The 22,887-nt window shown below is 30.1% G+C and overlaps 1 protein-coding gene across 8 annotated transcripts in view; it reads right to left on the bottom strand.

Annotated features, from left to right (window-relative positions):
- The window catches only part of LOC142328459 (PTS-dependent dihydroxyacetone kinase 1, dihydroxyacetone-binding subunit DhaK-like), a 66,296-nt gene that overhangs the window by 25,886 nt on the left and 17,523 nt on the right, over positions 1–22,887 (bottom strand). For all 8 annotated transcript variants that reach the window (XM_075372252.1, XM_075372251.1, XM_075372250.1 and 5 more), the window contains 4 exons: positions 21,368–21,456; positions 14,907–15,008; positions 8,324–8,530; positions 1,617–1,776 (listed from right to left, as the gene is read on the bottom strand). In XM_075372252.1, coding sequence (XP_075228367.1) covers positions 1,617–1,776; positions 8,324–8,530; positions 14,907–15,008; positions 21,368–21,456 — 558 coding nt within the window. The remainder of the gene's footprint in view (positions 1–1,616; positions 1,777–8,323; positions 8,531–14,906; positions 15,009–21,367; positions 21,457–22,887) is intronic.

Genomic DNA, 22,887 nt, shown 5'->3' with positions numbered 1-22,887 from the left:
ATTTATGAACACATTTCCATTGATAATGACACTTATTTATGAACACATTTTTATGTAGTATGACAATTTCATAATGAATTTCAGTAGGGCAAATGATCTTGGCATAAACAATACTCCTAAGACGTTCTAACAACTACAAATGCTTTACTTCAGATTGTTAAGAAACACCAGATTCCATATTTACAAAGAAAACTGAGATAATCAGTTGTACAATTAAATGCTGTAAATTTATAGCAACACCGTTAAGCTATACGAATGCCCAGGCATGACATACATAATTCATGCATAAGATGTTCCAGAAAAAAATTCTATTCAACATCTCTAATACAATAAGATTGGTGGTAAAAGCAAAGTCAAAATATTCCAGGTCTATCTTTTACATGTTATAATAAGATTTTTTTTATTCAATATAAGACATTAATTTTTAATGAGAACTGGATTAAATTTACTTAAACAGTTTTTAACTTATGTCGCATCAGTTCAGTTGCTCTAATGTCTATCTTTAGTGAAACTGGCGTGCTAGTTTTATTTGTATCAGCCGGTGCAAATGTTAATTAGAAAGACAAATATTTAGGATGTTTGTCAAAAAGTACTTGAGTTGTATCTGTTCATTTATTATTTATATCAATCCCTGCAAGGACCTGAATTCAGGGAGTATATGACTGGTCATTGATCTATGCAAACACACTGAATAAAATCTTTGGTACCATGGGCAGCTGTTAACCTCGAGAGGAATAGCGGTTATATTACAGTGCTGACTATGTTAATTAATTGAAATCTGGGTTTTTGTTATTAGCAGTAAATCCTATTAGTCAGAACAAGCCGAAAGAGTTCTATTTTACCTGGACTCTGCAAAGAGCAGATTTGGTGCTCATGTTGCTAACAAGTAGTATGAGACTGGTCTAAGTCTATATGGTGGGTTGCTTATGGGTTGGGGGGTGATCTTGCTTCAAAGTGACAGGGTTGGAACTGGATGATTTTCCAAGGTATAAGTTTCAGGTATGATTACCGTGCTTGAAACTTATGTGGGCCCCTAACCACACCTACACCTACAAAAACCCATTATTCTCTGTAAAGCTGTGTTGAATGTTGTGATAAATGCATCCCTAAGAGAGCATGATGAGTGACTGGATTCTGATTTGAAGCTTGAAATGCAAGGGTAAACAGCATTAAATCTTGTTCAGTCCAAGGCTCATAATGACATTAATACGTAAATGTGACAGTTTCAAATTTTATTGTAAGCTAAATACACTATGTACAAATAAATGTATATGAGAATACAGAATACATAGTGGCTTCATTTAACTGCTCCAAGTGTATTTCAATTTACCTGTTGTAAAAAGTCATTTTTAAAATAATAATACAGAAAAAAGTACCAATGATTTGAAAAAGAAACTGAAATTATGAAGCACTAAATGAAACAACCAGAAGCAATTCAGAAAGAAGACGACATTAGTGTCAAAAAATCTACATTTGAGTATAACACACATTTGTAATAAGAATTTTAATACCTAAAAGATTGCAACTGAATTTTTATTTTGAAGTAAAACAGTTGATCAACAAGAATCTAAAAATTATTAATCACTCTTATTTCACTTAAAAAAATATGAACTCACCTAATAACTTATTAACTTCATTGCCTACTATGTAGCCTTCCATCTGTGAAGACCCACCTAGATTATTAATTATCACACATACTTCATCACCATATTTCAGAATAAGTGAATTTACAATTTTCCTAATCAAAATATCTACTATTTCACTGGCAGGACGTAACTGAAATAGAAAAAGAAAAACATTTCAGAACATGTAACTACATGTTTTTTTTTTCTAATGTCAAATATGGCAGAAAAATGTTTCTTTTTACTTCTTATATTTCAAACTCATAAACAAAGTTTAAAACATTGAAAACAAAAGAGCTAAAATTTCTATTATCTAGAATATATATATTTTTCTAATCATCAATTATAAAAATACTGTTAAGTTTTAGTATTCTTATTTTTAAATAGCTGGACTTAGAAAATATACCTCTACATATTATATATATATATAATGTCCTCTTAGATGAATCACAAAGCCAGAAGTATTATTTTCATTCCCCTTTCAATCATAATCAATATTATATAATGCATAGTATTTTAGAAAAGTACAATATTAGATTGCAGTTTTAAATGAAATTAGGTCATATTTCAATAACAGCCAGCAATGTAAAAAAGATAATAATTTAACAACCAGACAGAGATTAAAGTGCACATTATTAAGTGTGGTATATCCAGATCTGTTTTGATTCCACTTTTGTTTTTTATGAATATAAATTATATCAGCAAAATAAATATACTCATATTCATCTCATACAAGGATGACATGTTTTGTGTTAACTTGTAATAAAAATATGCTTGTGCTATTTAGCAATGTGTAATAACTAATAAATTCGATTCAAACATAATTTAATAATAGTTAATTAATACCTCAAAAATTAATATTAAAAGATTTAAAAGCAGGAACAATATTAAGAAAACTATTTTGTACGATTGTATAAGTGTAATGTAATTAAATTCTTGGTGATGTAATTAGATGAGGCACTTACTGAAGATGATCATATCAATTACATTTATGTAAAAAATATATTCTAAAATACTATACATTATATAATATTGAATATGATTGAAAGCTTTGGTTAAGTGAAAGCAAATTTTACAAAATTTTATTCAAAAAAATTTGATAAGCATCTAATCAAATGCTGCTTTATAGCAGCATTTGATATCATTTTTATATTTGCTATCATTATTGATAGCAAATGTAAAAGTAACTAACATTTTGTGTTAATTATTACTGCGTTTTAAAACTTGCAGTCTTCCATTTATTTCTGTTAATGATAAAGAGATAAAAATAAATTAATAATGTGAGAGCAAACTGATTAAATGAAGCATTGTAATAGTGCTATTAACAATAACAACATTAATCCTTAATATAATTTACTGTTCAGTGTAGATATTCCACTGATACAAAATACTTCACAATGCCACAGTATAAGATATTCAGTAAGAAATTTTCTGCAGATAGAGGGGGGGTTTTAAGTTCAAAATCAGCAATACTGTATAAAATTTGAAACAAAACCAAGAGCACTATTCCCCACTGATAATGCGTATGTACCATATATATTTAAATTATTGTCAAATTTGCTATCAGTTAAACCATTAATTAATTCATTTTGTGACCTTATTCAGCCAGTTTGAATTTAATTACAGGGAAATCCTGTTAAATCTGTTAAAGATTATATGCTTTTATTGCAAAAGAATGTTTTAAGATATTCTTCAGCTTCAAAAAAAAATGTATTCTGGTAAAAATGTATTCATTTATTATTGGTTTAAGATAATTCCTTGTGTATTTATAACACTAAGTTAAAAAATATAGTATTATATTTAAAAAAAATAAGTACTATATTCCTAATGAATTTTAGTCTCTTTACAAGGCCCTCTTTTTATGCTATAATTAATTAAATTTAATATATTTATCACTGTAATTTTATTAAAAAAGTAGTTAGTATATAGACAAATCTCAAACTGTATTTGTTCAGCACTCTAAATAAATAAATTTATTATGTGAAAAAATAAGCTTTATACAAAGTAATTTTTTAAAGAAGCTATTATGAAAAGAGAAAGTTTGATTTACAGAAATAGCAGTTTTACATAAACTTGTTTTAATAAATTTTTTACTGCTTCTTGAAGGATTAGATAACCTAAATCATAAAAAAATACATGATAATGCATGTTGCTAAATTTTCATAACAATATAGTAATTAACATATGCTTACTGTAATAGCAAAGATTGAGAGCAAATATTTTTTCAATTAAATTGAGTTAATAGGTACTTAGAATGATAAAATACAAATTAGACATTAGACAATACTGGAATTTGTAAAACAGATTTCTGAACATGAAGAAGTAAAAGGGTTTTAATAAAGATGTCAGTTCATATTAAATTCTAATAAAAGAGTCTGATGAATATAATTCAGATTGGCTGATAATGAGTATAGTAAAAAGGGTAACGATAAAAAGGTTTTGTTTTGAAATTCCAGCAAAAAGAGTTATATTTTTCGATCATCAAGTTTTAAACTTTCCATTTCTGTCTAGCGTTGTAGCTTACTATAAATGTTAACTTTCAAAACACAATTTCACTGAATAAGATACTTCAGAAGAGAGAAGTACGGAATGCAACAACATTAGGCATAAGGCTATAGGTGGAAGAAGATCTGGCCAAATGGCAAATTGCTTGTATAAAAAAAGTCTGCCACCATGTTTAAGTCATTTCATTTAATGATCACATATTTAGACACGTATGGTAAACAAAAAAACCGTTCAAATATGGCAGCTACGCTTTCATTGGTTTACTGAAAATATCAACAAGAAAAATAATTGACCAGAAATTTTTACTTCCAGAGCGTACAAGTTCAGAATATAATAACAATCATGCTTGTATAGAGAGAGCTAAAAAACAGACTGGAATTCCTATAATGGTACTCTGAACTGGTTTTATTTCGTATGCACAGTTAGAAAAAAAAATTCTTTCTCAGTTATTGAAATTCTAAGATCTAAATTTTTAAAAATTAGCCAATTAAAAAAAATTGTAGATGAACATGGCAATAAACTTAAATGGTCTGATATAAAATGGCTCAGTTACTAAAAAATGTATTTAGTGAAATAAAATATAAGTACACTGTATATGATGAACCATTTAAAATCATGGACTTCAAAAGAAAAAACAGAGAGGCCATTGTTGCCAGAAAGTGTACCATTGCACTTATGACTACTTTTTCAATAAACCCCAAACAGAAAAAGGACTTGATTGATTGCAAGAGTGTCATGATTTTTACAAAAAATTGAAAAAGAAATTAATTATCAATTTCAATTAATAACTTAACTGGAATCAACAGACAGACAGTGATATGAAATTTTCAGAATATTCTTAGCATTTGGTATTAACTGTCACTATTTCATTCCTGTAAACATTAGTTTTAACTTGAAGTTTTGTTACTATTTACTTTTACTATTACTTTGGATCTAAAACCTATTTTCTGAATTTTTTTAATTTATATTTTAAAAAGAAATTATATTGTTCATATATAAAATTGTAGTTTTTATTATTTTTTATTGCTTATTTATTTTCAGATTACTCAGACTGATTTGTAGTATGTGCCAATAAACAATGCTAAGTAGAGGTAACGGTTTGTTAAAAAGAAGGCAGTAAGTATGCTTGTTGTCATCACTTAGTGGTAGTTCAATTTGTATAAAGTTGATTTTTGAATAAAAAAGGTAAAAAGAGTTTGTTGAAAAGAGTAGTGTACTTATTATTCTTAATTAGAAGTACATAATTTTTCTATTTTGTAATTTTAATAATAATTTCATATTTGTGTTTTTCAATTTGTGATAAGAGGATAACACAAAAAAAAAATAAATTATACCTTTAATAATATACAATAAATTGAAGAATAATAAATATGTTACAGCAAATCAACAAAAAATTATTACCTGTGGTACTTTGCAATCATGCTATTTCCACCTTTACACATCTCACGAAGCAGGCAAAACATAAAAATAGTTGAAAAATTGGAAAATAAACAGCAATATAATATAAAATAGCTATTTTTCTATTAGAGGTTATGTTTACAAATATTTATGCATTAATCAAAAAAGAAACAATTACCGTAGCCGTATTTGTAATTTTTAATTCCTTCACAAATGTTATTTTTATTCTTTTGTATAATTTAAAAGATTGTACATATCATGCTATGCCCTCTTAGTATAGAAATATATATATATTATTCCTATGAATTAGAGAAAATCATGGAAAATGATGGTTGCAATCCCAAAAAAAAGATGTTTGAGAAGAGCAGTTACACTATACAAAAAATGACAAAATTGAGAATCAAAATACCAACGCCACTCTAAATAGTACAACCTATACTAAAAATAATTACAGATTTTTAACTAAAATGGTTACATAATGTTTAGAGAATATAATAAAAAAATATTTCCAATAAGAGAATGGCAATTTAAATTAATAAGAAGGGAAGGTGGCCAAGAGGGATGAATTCACTTGTGCTGTGGCCACTGTACAAGTTATAAATTAAGCCATTTCTCACCACTTGTAGTATAGAATCTAAATTTCCTAATTGCATGTTGTTGTTCACACTGAATGATAGTAAAATATTTAATCTATTTTAATAAATAGTCTAGCATATTACTTCCTAACAGATGAATATAATTTTAAAAAAATGAAAATTCAATTAATTTTATACAGACTGAGATGATAAATATACATCTTTACATTTTTAATATTTTGGTACGTTTCCAATTTAAATTTTTACATAAATTTGAAATGATGCAAAGATGTCTGTGAAGTACTTTATGAGGAGAAAAAATTAAGCAATAAGTAAAAATGTAATACTTATGTAAAATTATTATTCTAGTCAAGGAGAATGGATAAAAGCAACTTAAGAGTCAAGAGTAGTAATCATAATCATTTCTTTCACTTTTTCCATGTTTTCATCGGTTGTTGATGTACTGAGGCGTCTGGGGTGCTCGTCATCAACGTCTTCACGACCTGTTTGGAAATGCTTATACCACTCATAAACCCTTGCTTTACTTGCAGCAGACTCACCAAAAGTAATATTTAACATTTTTAAAACATTGCTACACTTTATTCCATTCTTATAGCAAAATTTAATACTAATTCTCTGATCCATTATTTATACAAATAAGAAATTGCCGATCATACCGAAACACGTGTTATCCTTTTGACTGATGACAATAGACTAAACATCCAATATGGCTAAAAATGTACAGATACTCTTCAGACATAATTATCAATAGAACAATGAAAAAACCCACAGGATCAAACTAATATAACTCACAAAATTTCAAAATTCTCGTTACTTTTTGAACACACCTCGTATATTTTTAAATTGTAATTTGAAAAAGTAATGGTTCACTGGTCAGATTAATGTGCCAAAACAAATCTTATGTCAATTTTATAATATAAAACCACTGGGGAGGTAGCTGACTACCATAAATTAAAGATGAAATTAAAAATAAGTTAATTGGTCAACTAACACAATATCAGTTATGAGACAAACATAAAAAAAAATAGAATACAATCAGGGAAATAATATTTGTGACAATTATTTGTTTTGTAACTTTAAGTGGACCATATTAATTCATTATTACTGCAACAAGATTTTTCAAATATCATTAATATTAATATTTAGAATGCATGTGTCATAATCGAACTCAAACTAAAATAAACTGTTTTTTAATCAATAATGAAATGTGCAATTATTCTGTAATTGTTTTTCAGAAAAATCAAGAGCTTTCTAACTTTATGTCAAAATTGCTATGCACTTTTAAGCTGAGTATCTTTCTGAAAGAGAACCAGCCCAATAAAATATATTTCTTCCTCTTCTTCGACCTCCTCACAATCACTATTCAGCAGCTTGCAAAAATACTCCCTCCATCTTTCAACAATCTGTTTCATCTCTCCTATCAAATTCCCTTTTTATCCTTACAAAAAGTTGTTCAAGACCACCGGTGTGGATTTAAGCAGAATAGATCATGTACAGACCATGTATTTGCAATCCATACGATCTGGAAAAGTGTCACAAATTTAATGTAGACCTGCACAATCTATACGTTAATTACAAGCAGGCTTTCGATAGTGTTAAAAGGGAGAGTTTATTTAATGTAGTGATTGTATTCAGAGTACCATGCAAGCTTGTGAGATCAGTTAGGATGATTTATACTACTGATTACAAAGTAAAGATACAAGGAATGTTGTCTGATAGTTTTCGTGCTAATGCGAGGTTAAGACAGGGTGATGTATGTATTGACCATATATTTAATTAAATATATTTAAATATATTATTAACCATATATTTTAATACTGTCCTGGAGAGAAGGATGAAAAATATAGTAATTAACCAAGGTGGCTACATCATAATTAGGATGTTGTATGGCATATGCTGACGATATTGTCTTGGTGACCAGAAGTAGGAGAGTTTTAGGGGAAAGCTTTCAACAACTACAAGAGGGATCAAGACATGCTGGGCTCATTGTGAATGTCAACATAGTTGTCATAAAACTAAGCTCATGGTTTTCTTGCTGTTAATAGAGTGGTTAATTCTTGAACAAGTTTATTCTAACTAATATTTTTTAACGGTCCAACTTTATATCTAACAAATGGATCCTTCAATATTTTAATTTAGTAATTTTCAAACTGATCTTAATGGTCTTTATATAAACCCATTCTACTAATAAAAATATATTACATTAATTTTTGATACTCCTGCTTCACCATGTATTCCAACTCCAAATTCTAATTGATGAACAGGCAATGTAAACAATGGTGTAGGAGCACCTGGTACAGTACAAGGTGAGCTGCATATACCAACAGTTCCAAAATTAACAATGATTTGTCTGCATGTATTTGCTATATGTTCCAAAGATTTACCAGCTGTTGCAAGTGCTCCAGCAATCTATAAAAAATAAATAAACATTCATTTCCTAGTACGGACAAAAGTTATGGTAAGTAAGCATGTAAAAAAAGGCAGAAAAAAGTTATAAGGGTGCTAAAATTATTAAATAAATCAAATGCAAATGAATGAAGTATAACGACATAAAATAATTTTTACATTTTATCGGCATTGACTGCTATACTCAGTAGCCTCTAAAAATGTCATAAATATGCAGTGAACTGAACCCAGTCTTTTATTCTTACTGACCTTTCTTAGGAACCAATTCATTAAACAAGCCTTTGGCGGTAGGCGTTTTACCTTACTTCAATTATCCACAATTCTACTCTATGAAACATGAAATTCCAAATGTTGAGGAATCATCAGGCTGTAAGAATGCAATTTAATGTTTTACCCAGTAACCAATATATGATTAAATAAATGATTCAGATTACCTTCAACTTTATATAACTAATTACTTTACATTCAATAAATTAAAGGATTTCAGTAACCTTAGCTATATTAAGACTATTAAAATAGCATTAAATGGAGCAGTTATAAATCAAATTGAAGACCTATACTGATTTTTACTACTAAAAAATTATCTATGGCAGTAATTCGTCTTTTCTCCAAATACATACCTATTACTTCCAGTAAGTTTTAGTTTCCTTTTCACTACCCTCTTTCCTTTCATTTCACATTCCTTACATTTTAGTATTTTGCCTTTATATGTTTCATACAAACATTTTACCAAAACTTCTAAATTAAAATTATAATACAGTAGCACGCAAATTAATCTGAACACAAATTTTATTTAATAAAAAGTAATGTTATTTAGAAAAAAAAATCATACCTGTATGGGGTGGGTGGGAGGTCCCTTTACACTATAATAAATCCTACTTAATCAGGCTATACTGCTGCCACCAATTCTCACTGCTCCTGGAAAAGGTTGGGAGGATAAGCAGTGGTGTGGATCATCTGGTGTGTTCATTGGTGGTGGGATGACCTTAGTCACAGTCAAGTGAGGAATGATGGTGGATACAAGTGCATACACTGTCAAAGAGTGTTTGTTAGCTTATATGTGGTATGAATGTTCACACACTGGTAAAACATTGAGAACATTATGAATGACTTATTTATGTGTTTTGGGAAATCATCACAATCACGGCAAATGTTACTGACGTAAGAGAAGAAGGCCAAGAAGACCAAGCACTGAGCTGAGACAGCTGCTGCGAAGACATCATTCAATGATCACCTATGAAATCAACACACGCCAATGTTCTGCAAAATCAAGCATTCTAAGATTGACAATACGAGACCATATGTGGAAGGACTTGAAAGTTAAATGTTTTTATCCAGCCATACTTAATGAGTTAAGTGACAATGACCTTGATCGATGTGTGTATGTACCAGTTATTGCTTGAATGCTTTACAAGAACAAACAATAAAAAGAACGTCATGTTCTCAGACAAGTGTGTAATTTATCAAAGTTCTTGTAACTAAAATTTTTTTCTGGGCGAAAGACAATTCCTGTTTTTTGAGGAAATTGAATACCATTTGAATCGTGTTATGATTTGGGTTGGGATGACAGCTGAACATCTCCTTGGTCCTTTTTTTTCAATGATGCAATTAATCAACACAGTTATCTGAGAATGATTGATGAGTGGTTATTTTCAGAATTAATGGCAAAAGGAATCGCTGACAGTTATGTTTCAGCAAGACAGTACTTCAGTGCAGCCAGTCTCTTTAACATGAGTGGTAGCGTCTTGACCTTTCATTCAGAGGTCCTGGGTTCAAATCCTAGTCAGGCATGGCATTTTCACATGCTACAAAAATTGTCATTCATCTCATCCTCTGAAACTAGCCCTAACGGTGATTCTGGAGGTAAAAAAAAAAGTACTTCAGTTCATTTTCCTTTGAATGTCTGCAGCCTCAATGAAACTTTTCTGAGTCATTGGATTGGACACAGAGCAGAGAGTTACTGGCTCCATTGCTTTGGTCAGCAAAAAGTCATGACCTCACCACACCTGACAATGAACTCTGGGGTTTTATAAAAGACAAGATCCAAAAACCTACATATGTCAACAATGAGCAGTTCCAAGATGTTTTTCATTCAACATTTGAAATGATCACCCCTGATACACTGTTGCAGATGACCAATCATAAGTGGAAGCACATCATACACAGCTGTGCTTTGAAAATAGCAGAACCCACACAGACGTTTTAGTTCCATGGAAGGTAAGTTGCACCTATCCTAAAAATTTCATAACTAGCATAAACAGACTTCCCACCCACCTTGTACAATTTGTGAATATCTAGTAATTAATAAGTCCTCCTTTATTCTTAATTATTTCACATACATGATTTGGCATCGATTAAACAAGTGTACTATACATTTTTTGATTTCTTTATTGTGAAATCATATCAATATTATTTCTTTAATGAGGTTAATTTTTGTTGTGGTGCAATTCATTTTGAGTCTTTTTTGATTATTGCCCAAAAATTTACAATTAAGTTTAACTCCAGAGAATTGTCTAGCCATGGGAGAACTTTAATGTTTTGTTCTTTGAAAACGTTTTCCACTTTTTTTTGGCAGTATGGCATGGTGCCAAATGTTTTTAGAATACAATGTTTCCTTGTAGAAATTTGTTTTGAGGTTGTGTCACAACCCTGTCTTTAAAATCTTAATATAGCCACCATTTTTCAACATACTATCTACTGGAAGTAATGAACAAGAACCTTTAAATGTGAAACAACCACAAAACATCTTTTTCTGTGCCTATTTAACTCATTTTTGGACATGAGCCAATGTGTATATGTATTTTCATTTGATGCTTTTCTAATCTATAGGACACTTTGACCCAGAACATAAATATGTTACTTGTTGGAAACTATTTTTCCAGTCTTCTTTGGTCCAAAATTAGCATGTGTTTTGGCCCACAAGCACATTTTGCCCTGGTGCAAGAAGTTGGTTTCTAATAGTTGTAACAAGTAAATATGTTCCACTGAATGCTAATTCTCAATTTAAGACCACAGCAGATAATTTTGGGTTCAAGTTTACTTTTTCTCACTAATAACCAATCCTGGGTTGGAGTAGTTTTTCTTTTATGGTCACATTTACCTTGAAAGGAATCAGTTTCTTTTAATTGTTTTAAAATAGCATCCACTCTCCCTAATCCAGCACCACACTCAGATGCTATTTATTGTTGTGTCATACTGGTATGCTCAGAGAAACAATTTTTAAGTACTTTAAGTTACATCCATTATTATACATTCAAGACACACAAAACAAAAAATATGATTTTATAATAAAAAAATGAAATAAAACTTTCACAAAAGACTATAACATGAAAATTGCTAAATAATTAAAAAACAATAATCTTAACTACACAGACAACTTAAACAATGAGTGAGGTCAAGCAGTGTAGCCACAACATAGAAATAAATAAACAATTCCCTATGTTTGGATTAATTTGCATGCTTCTGTATTCATTACAATAGATAACTAACTATATAAAAACATGTGTCATGTAAACATTTCACAAAATAAACTATACAAGAAATTGAAATAAAAATGATAAAACACCTGAAAAACTCATACTTTCTATGAGTTGTCAGAAGTCACAGGATATAGCTCTTACAATCTGCAAAATGTAGGCGCTTATAACAAATTAGACAAATGTTAATATAGAATGACATAAAAACCAAAAGATAAAATAAACTAAAATACAAAATAAAACAGACTTAAAACAGTAGCCTGCAAAAGATTTAAAGTACCACTTTTTCAATCCTTTCTTTACATTTTTAATCTCTGAAACTGGCACAAAAAGAAAAATAACTATCGACAACTTACTAGCCCTTAATTAAATTTATAAATAATTCTTTTCATGTTGGTTTTTTTAAAGTTAATTTTATTCTGTTTACATCTACCTTTATTTAAAATACAGGTAGGTCAAGAAAAAATGTTACTCATATGAATAAAAGTTCATAAGAAAAATAAAGGTGAAAAACATTGCCTTAAAATAATAAAAGGAATACAGAAAATCAATGTAAGAGATTGCTATCAAACATGAACTAAAGGCTCTTGTTATGTGGGTATTTATAGTTTTCACAATTTTTTTTTTAATTTTCATACAAAATGTACATCTTTTTTAAAAAAAATAAAATAGTATTTTATTTATATATTTATATTGTATGTATTCATCCACTCTAAGAATGAAAATAGAATGACAACATTTAAAAAAAGAAAAGCAATTTCTTGTCTTCTAGAAACACAAGTCGCTTCAATTCACTTGAAATTGAACTGTTAAATGTTAGTTCAGAAAATATAAAATAATTTCCAAAATGTTCTACAATATAAATTTCAAATAGTGAAAAAAGTATAATGGGAAGGAAAAGTATATATGATGGTCAGTGAAATATAAACCTGACCTTTGTCGAATAAAAATACAAAACATATTTACTGCTTTTCTTTATTGAAATCCTATATGTTTTGGGAGCTTATAGATCCTGCCTTCATAGGAAGTTTTAAGAAAAGTCAAGAGCCAATTGTGCACATACTCCACTACTTCATTATCGCTCTGGAATCAAAGTTCTCCCAGCACCTCCTTCAACAGCTCAAACAAAAAGAAATTGCAGGGATAAATCTCAACTGTACAGTGGATGTTCTAAGGTTTCCAGTAGATTTTGTCTAATTTATCCCAAGTTATAACAACTATGTCTCTAGCATTGTCATGAAGAAGAATCGCAATCTCTAATTGGCTGATGAGGCCTTTTGTTCCTGAAAACAGCTTTCACTTTGTCAAAGAGCTGGCAGTAATATATAGCCTTCACAGAGGGATATTCATAGAGAAAATTTATATGAAATACCACTTTCCAGTTCTCAAAAGATAACTGCAAGGATTTTTCCAGCTGACTGATGCATTTTCGCCTTTACAGGGTAAGGCTCGCCACACTTATGCCATTCCATACTCACCAATTTTGACTAGACAGATTATTGATGGAACCATATCTCATCACATGTGAATATTCAAAGCAAAAATCATTTACCTGTTGTCGAAATTGATTCTGAAACCTTTGAAAAATTTTCCATCAGACCCGTTTCTGATTTTGGGTCAAAAGTCTTGGAACCAACCTATAAACTTCGTGAAACTCAAGATGCTTAGTGATAATGAAATGAATAGTTCTATGACTTATAACCACTTCTGAGGCAATTTCATCAACCATAAGCAAGCCGATTGTTCAGAAGTCAGATGTTGTCATCCATTACACTTGTCCTTGATTGCCTATTATGATTTACATTTTCTACAGCTTCATGCCCTTCTATAAATCTGCTGGCCCAATTGTAAACATGGGTATATGACAACATCATGCACTCAAAATGAACGTGCAGATTAGTCAAAATTCTGGAGTGTGATGCCCTCATTCAGGAGAAACTTCACAATAATATGTTAAAAAATGACAATGGAACTTCTTTCTTTGACATGATGCTACTTACCAGAGAGATGATGCAAATGCTAAGCTGGCTGGGCCACCATCAATATTTGTCCATTGCCAGCCCATTCATGTTGATATGCAAGTCACTAAGCAAAAATCAGATTTATATTTGACAGACCCTCTTACATAATTAAACATGTACAATAGGTCTAGAGAATATCTCAATCAAGATTGAATAACTAATATATGGGTATTATTGGATTATATCACCGACTCTACATTTATTTTATAATGGGTAGATTATGTGAAGTTAACTTTAAGGTGTCCTGAACTCAACTTACAAAGAACAGAAGTATGATGGATGGAAGCTGCATAGTTAAGGAAAGGTAGAAATGAGCAAATTAAACAGGTATTAGGCAGTTGTGTGACACTATTCAAGTAGAAGTTATTTGAAAAAAGATTAAAAGATCTGCGTGGATTCTATAATTCCCAATGATACTTTTAATATGCTGACCAGAAAATAAAATCTTGACATAGATGCTAGCTATGAAATTTTATGAAAATGTATTACATAAACACAGTTTTAAAAAAAATACTATTAATAGAATGAGACTGGAATAAGCAGTTTTGTCTTTTCAGTCAGTATTCAAAATAACTGAAAATGTTAAACTAAAGCATCAATGTGAATAATAAAACTTTAACATCAGACAGCCATTCAAACCTTCCTTTACATATAAATTTAAAACTGACTTCACTATACAAATTGGATGCTGATTAGCAGATTCAGAATGTTTTTTTTTTTAGTAGAAAAGGACACAAAATATAAATGAGGATGACTAAAATTTAAAATTTATCTTTTCAAAGAACAAGAACGTATTTAAAGGGATTATTTTATATAATCCATGTTTTATTTTTAATCATGTTTTATTTTTAATTTTGTAAAAAAATGTACACTCTTTCTTACCTTCAAAACAAATAACATTCCAGAAAGACCTCTTCTACCAACTGCTTTTTCAACAACTGCATTATATAATGCCAAATCATCACCAACTGTAACACTCTCAACCTTAAAAAAATTAGTGTTCATCAAATATCTTTTAAAGATTATCTTTAAAAACGATGAATTCTACTGTGTGTATATAATCAGGTCACACGACATATATATGTATGTACAGATAGGTAAAAAAAATTTTTTTAAATCTAAAAAATTTGGTTAAATTTTTAACTTTTAGCCTCTTAAGGAGATATTTAAAAAACCTTTATTAAAAAAAAATAATAATTCAATAAATTGTAAATAATTTACAAAAAAGTTATTATTCCAATGCAACAAAGCCTAAAAAAATCTATTTCTGTCAGATAGACATTTGTGCATATATATGTATGTATGTTGGCCTGTATTTGATCTTTTAATTCTCGACCCCCCCATTAACTGATATTCTTCAAACTTGGTAGACAGGTACTACCTTTCGGGGGGGAAATGTATTAAATTTTTGCAACATTGGAAAAAGGAATGGGGTGTTTTTGGCAGAAATAGAATTTCAAATCTTTACACCAGCAAACAATTTAACAAAATTTAAGTTTTTTTTTAATAAAATTACACGTTACCAAAAATTTTTATTTGATATTTACACCCTACGCAAAAAATTATTTTATATATTTTTTTCTTTTACCTATATCTTGCTTCAGAAAAGGAGTTAATGGGAGCTTTTTGCATCTGTATTTTCTACTTAATAGGCTTTCAGACCAATAGAGAATTTTTTTGCCCCTTCTACACCAATGGTCTATGGTAAAAAAAAATATTTTTTTAAATTTTTTTAAATTTAAACCCATTTCACTCCTTGCATTTAAAATGTAAAAAAACTTAATTTTTTTATAGTCCTTGCTTTAGTATTTCTTGGAAAATAAATTAGTAAAAAACTGTTGCCCCCTTCCTAGAAAATTGTAACTTGGTTTATTTAGAATTATAGGTGTGGTGTATCTGCATTTTTTAAACAATTTAAAAATTTTTTTTTTTCAATTTATTATCATCATTTAAGAATTATTTTCTTAAAAATTAATTTTACCCAAATGATTCCCACTTGGGTATGGGAGCCCCTAAAATGAAAAAAAAACTGAAATTTAAACTTTTGAATGTTCAAAACTAAATCACTAAAATAATAAAATTCCCCTCTCCTGATAGGGGAGCTCCCAAATTTTTAAAATCAAAAAAAATTTTTTTATAATAAATTATAAATAAATATTTTTATATAAAAATGTGAAAAGAATTCATAATTTTGGTTATTGTTTTTCAATAAAAAGTAATTACTTTTTCGTAAAGTAATGAATGCAAATTAAGGTGATTGAACTGAAAAATCTTTCTGGCATTTTTAAAAAATCAAGTTCTTGACTGGCTTAGCTGGAAAAGTTATATGGAATTCATTACAGACATTTTTTAAATATAAAATTTGGCTTCTAAAATAAAAAAAAATAAAAATCCCTTTGGCATGCCAGAAGGTGGGAAGTAGATTTCTTCGGTGCTAAATAGTGGATAAAAAAGATTTCCACCTTAAAGTTAAAAAAAACTTCAAGTTTACTCAATACGACGACAATGGTTGCATGTGAAAAAAGTTTCACATGTTTAACATATGGCAAACCCCATCTTCTTACAATTCCAGCAACATTTTGGTCATCCCTTGCAGTAAGGGTTGGTCATATCAAAAATTATTTCAAACAAAAGTTTTGGGTAATGTTTAGAGGAGAAACGACCACTTTAAACCAATTCAATGCTGTGTCTATTAAGGAAGGAATGATTTGTTCATCTTTAAAATCCCATTTTTCCACCCCCTGGGCTAATGGTTGCTGATATCAAAAAAGAACTTATTTAAATAGGTTTTAGGTCCTTATCCAAAGAATAGTAAGAATTTAAAAAATTTCAATATTTTACTTAATAACGAAGTTATAATGATATTTTGTTATCGCTAGGGAGGGCTATCTTGTTAGCCCCTCATTGTCTGATTTTGGCTCTTAACGAACTCGACTGAGATGAATTATTTTTAAGGAACAATTGGAAAGTGATTGGCACAAAATTACGACAGTTAGTTATCGTGTCCACAAGAAAGTAAAATATATATAAAAACTTTTGAGCTGACGGTGATTTTGGGGTCTGGGGGATAGAGTTTATGAAAAAATTATTCATCAAAGTTCTCTAAACACTGAATAAGAAGGAAAATTTTTATATAAAAAAAAGAATGATATTACCTAAATTACAGCTAACATAAAACTAATATGTTTTCACACATTACCTATAATTCTGTTAAGAGCATTTGCAGAGGAAAATAAAAAACTTGATGCTAACAGTAAATGTGAACTAAACTAAAATCACATAGGTATATAACCTTGAACTTTATGCACATTATGTGAGAATACATGTATTGAGCGAGTTTCAGGATATTACAACCAAGAAGAAGGTGGTATATCTTAGTACTGAAAGGAAACTGACCTCTGTCTTGCTCCATTTTTTTTTTTTTTTTTTTTGTTGCATTGACAGCTGGTTTAATAAAACATACCAAACGTATGCTGTGAACTGAACTCAGTTCTTCACTTCAGTGATTAATGGGTACTAATTCACTAAATGTGGCTTTAACAACTGACACTTTATTCTAACTTCACATCCATCAATTTCTAGGATGTTACTTTCTGGGATAATCCATATTTTGTCAACTTATGTTTGTAAAAGATGTCTTTTAGATGTGTTATCTATCCTAGAACTTGAGTGAAAATTTAAATTTAATTGAAAGTTCTTTAAATTTCTACTCATCAGCAACATGAATTCTCTTCCAAATACAATAAGAATTCCCAGCTAATTAACAGGAATGATAATGTTAATTAAGATTACCTGAGAATCACATCAACCTCTTTGCACTTCAGCTGTGAAATGAGAAAATAATCAATAAAAAGTAATCAAAAAAATATATTTATTGAACAAGATTTGAAAATGCTAATTGAATTAGGGAAGTAATACAATAAGTTTAAGTTTTATTTAAAATATACCCAATATTATGGTACAAAAACATTAGTTTCATTATCTGCATCAGATTGTAATATTGATTAGTTTTAAATGAGATTTTTAAATTATGTTTTTAATTTATTCCAAAATAAAACATTCATGAAGTAGAGATTCTGCTTAAATACTAAAAAAAAAATTGAAAGAAAAACAATGCAGTAGGTGAAAAAAACTATTAAGTATTCTTTTCATTCCTGCTAGTTTCATGATGCTTAGTACTCATTCATTCTTCTTATCCAATATATTAGAATACTTTGAATTGTAAAAAGAAAAATGTATCATATCAAAATTATCAAAAAAAATTATGGCTATGAAACAAATCAATCTCCCTGATAAGAGTGGCCTTTCATGTGAAGGTCCCGGGTTCAAATCCCGGTAAGCCATGGCATTATTTCTATATCCCATGCACACACTTTCAGCTTATGTGGTGATATCAACAAGAAAAGAATAAAAAAAATTCCTAATCATAACTGGAAAAAATGAAACAAGTGCCAAATAATGAGAAAAGGTTTTTAATTTTACTTTACATGCAATAAAAATCAATGCTGAATAAATTCAATGAGTTATCCCGCACATAAAAGAGAAAATATAATTCCTATCATATTCTGTTGAGTACTGAGAACATCAGGAGTGATAACTGCAATCATCTCCATGTTTCAAATAGTAGATGTTGATAAATACACATTTTGCTTAACAGAAATCCAAAAGTTTATAGGAATAAGTTAAGGGACCACAAATTATTACTTCCAACTACCTTTTCTGATCTACTGATATTGAGAAATATCTTAATAAGGAAATCAAGACAGTCTTCATAGACGAAACAGCACCATATTGTTGAGGATACATTATCATCTCCTGTTTGGAAAAATGCGAAAAGTTTAAGCATATACCAAGTGATATTGTAAGATATCACTTATATATATATATATATGTGTGTGTGTGTGTGTGTGTGTGTGTGTATGTGTGTGTATACTGTTAAATTATATATATCACTTAGATATATTTTTGTTTTATAAGATATTATGGTATAGTATTTAAAAAAAAACATCCAATTGTTTGGTCTTTACTAAGAACCCCACATTAATGTTTATTTTCAGAAAATTATAATTAAACTCAATGAATTCACATGAATTTTCTGTGATCTACATTCTGGCCAGATTATGATCTGAGGCCAGTATGTCACTGGCCACATTGTATGCGCACCCTTACAGCACGAGTGTGTGCTACCAACCAAAACTTCATCAATTATGAATTGTGAAATGTTTCTCTTTTACTGTTGTTTCATGTCTCCATTTTTTAAGCTTCAGCATGATTTTATGGACACACTTTATTGTACCTTAAGTATAAATAATAATAATCTCATGCTGGACATTGGATTTTGAGTGATTCTCACCAACAGTACAAACAACCATTTTATAAAGCCTAGACTGCTTTTTGAAGTAATGATACTACACCAAAATTTATGCAGGTAATAAAGAACTTGCAATAAAAAAAGCAGTTTATAAAGTATAAAAAGCAGTTTGTTTTGGTATTAGTTTGATCTCAATGTATGCAGTCTACATTGACTTATTTTCTAAGCAGACCTGTTTGTAACACCATATTAGCAGATCCTTCATCGATCAGAAAAAACAATTAAGAAGACAAAACAAATCATAGTTAAACAGTAGTTAGTTATCGTGTAAGTTAGATTTCAATAATTACTTTAAAACTTTAGTAATTAAAAGTTGACCCACTGACTAAATATCCTATTTTTTCAACAAAAAGTACTTTTTGATTTACGGCTAACTACTACTAGGTGGAGTAGAATGGTTAGACGATGTAAAGGTTTGTGCCATGCTCACATCTATGTAGGGGTGGTGGTGTATGTTGGTGGGGAATAATATGTAGGTGGGGAAACATATATAGCTCAGTAGATCAGTTTAAACTTTTGGGGCCACAGCCAGTACAAGAGACTCTCTCCGGAAAGCAGAGTGCATTGCTTCCTCCAGACACTTGGACCCCTGGAAAGGCGTATTTCTGTTAGACCGAAAGACAATAGAACTGAAGGGACTTCAGGGGATGGACTGAAGAGGAATCATGCCAGTATGAAGCTCATATGCGCCTAATCTCCCATGATCAGGCCCAATAAATTATTTCTAACTGGTCTACAGGACCAGAATGCAAATAACTCCATCCATAAATAAAACACAAAATTCTGTAACTGCCACTACATAATTAATGACCCACCCAATAAGCAGAAGATACAGGAGCACAGGACATTTGTCGAGGCTCTGTGATTAGTAGGGAGATAATAAACTTCTGCTACCTTTGCATTCTGTTCATTTCCAAACCCTCAGGTCATAATGCACCATTGGTTGGCTCCATTACACTTCTGCAGAGGAAGTGTTTTGCAAACATAGCGGTTCCCCACTGCTGTAAAGCAAAGAGTTTTAAGACATTTTGAGATCGGAAAAAATGGAAAAGTTCCCGCACGCCAAACAATATTGTATCGGGTCAGACAATTCAGGTCTAATGCATCCATCATAAACAAGAAGCTGCCTGTTTGGCCTCGAACTGAGTGAAACCTGAAAAATGTTCAGAGTGTGGCAGAAGTGTTTCAGTGTGGTCCTCAGTGTCCTGCTTGTCACCATTCAACTGCCTTACACTTAACCCATAGATCCAATGGACGCATCTTACATGAGGATTTAATATTCCTTCCTTATAAAAAGCAAGTAGCACAACTCTATCCACGTGATTTGAATTATCGTTGTGACAATCATCCAAGAAATATTTCTCCAACATGTTATCCCTCGTTTCAGAAATGTTACTTGTTCTTCCCGCTCAACTGATTTATCAGCATGCGACTTTTCCTATGGGGGTCAATTTAAAGAGAAGGTTTATACCAGCTGACCTCACTCTATACAGGAACTGAAAGATTTCATCCGAACAGAAATTCATACAATTCCAGTGGATTCTGTCCGTAAATAAAACTAATATATAACAAACACTAAATAAGCAAATACCTGCCTGATAACAAGAAAGACCCAGCAGCAAGGTACTGTTGTCCAGATTCTGTGATTGTAGGGGGATAATATATCTCTTATTATCCTTAAGTTCTGTACTGTTCCAACAGTAATGAGATTTGAAGTGGTTTGGCAAACTTGACATGTGTGAAATTTATTTCTTTGAAGCAATTTTGTACTTTGAAGATTAAATTTTAAAAGTAAAATAAATTCCCTGTTTCAGTTAACCTTTAGGTACTTTTTTTATCTTAAATGTATAAATGTATATGTTTATTTATTTCAAGTAGCATAAGAATTATATTTTATAAAATATTATACTGAATTAAAATATTACTAATTTATTTATTGAGTTGCTTATGAAAATTATATACCATTACTCACTTTAATGCCTTCATCTTTTGCAACTTCTATTGCTTGCCCAAAATTTAATCTGTCACCAGTATAATTTAATACCAAAACTAAAACACCACCTAATGGATAAAACAAGACAAATAAATATAATACATGTAATAACAGTATAATACATACATACAAATAAATGCTACATAAGTAAATTATTTTTAAAATGCTGATAACTCCTTTAAGAATTAGAAGTATGATGGAGTATAAAAATGGTTAAGGAATGGTTTAATAAAGTACCCCTCAATAATCACCAAATTTTTTATGTGCTACACAGAAGAAGGTAATGAGTTCTATAATTCAACTGTTACCGGCGATGAAACATGGATTTCGTATTACATGCCAGAGAGAAAATGACAGTCAAGTGAATGGCGTCATCCTCAGTCACCAACCAGACCAACAAAGGTCAAGCCACAGCCATGTGCATGCAAACTGATGGCCACAGTCTTTTGGGATTGGTTTGGCATACAGCTAATTGTTTTTATGCCATGTGAAATGACTATAAATGCAGAAGCCTACTGCAGAACTCTACGCAAGTTATTTTGCACCATCAAAATTGGCGACATGGGCGGCTAACCAATGGCGTTGTTCTGCTGCATGATAATGCATGTCCACATGTTGCGGATCCGATACATGATTTTCTGAGAACATTTGGATGGGAAATTTACGATCATCCACTACATAGTCCAGACTTAGCTCCTTCTGATTACCATTTGTTTGGAAAATTTAAAGAATTTTTGTGGTAAGCAATTCGCGGGTGATGATGAACTAACTTAAAAATGCTGTTAATCAGTGGCTAAATGGACTGGCGGCAGAAGAATACAGTGAGGCTATATTGAAGCTGATGTATCACTACGATGAATGTCTAATTCATATGGTGATTATATAGAGAAGTAGTATAAGCTATGTAATTTTAGAGAAATAAAAAATATTTATAAAGTTTTCAGAATACATTTTTTTATGAGATGGTGTTTACTTTAGAGATAACTTCTCACGTGTAAGTAATGTAAAAACAAGTGGGTACTGTAATGAAAAACAATTCCTTTGTTAAAGTAGTCAGAAGTATTTAATTTTTAATTCATTACAACAACCTTGGTTACTCAATCATTTGAAGAATGTAATTCCATCATTGGATAAATTTTATAAAAAAGAATGAAATTAGAAAATGCTATATACTTGCCAGAAGTCAAACCTACATTGGCTGATCTAGAAGGCATATATTTTAACCATTAAAGTATTAGACTGCATATTTCAGTTTTTTTTTTAATAATAAATATATCTTTAATTACCTTTTATATTTTGGCATTTTAAATTTACATGCTGGATGTGTTTAAGTTCTGTTTTCATTAAATTTATCTGATTGCCTATGTCAACATGCTTGTTTTAATTATATGATTAAGAATAATTATGAAAAGAATTATAACATGCCCTTAAATTGTTATTTTAATATCAAAAAAGTAATAATAAATCAAATTTAAGGACAAAATCTGTAGAAAATTTCT

Source organism: Lycorma delicatula, chromosome 7, assembly GCF_047948215.1.
Source record: "Lycorma delicatula isolate Av1 chromosome 7, ASM4794821v1, whole genome shotgun sequence".
Taxonomy (NCBI): Eukaryota; Metazoa; Arthropoda; class Insecta; order Hemiptera; family Fulgoridae; genus Lycorma; species Lycorma delicatula.
Note: the sequence above shows the minus strand (reverse complement) of the source record. Positions and strands in the feature narration are given on the sequence as shown.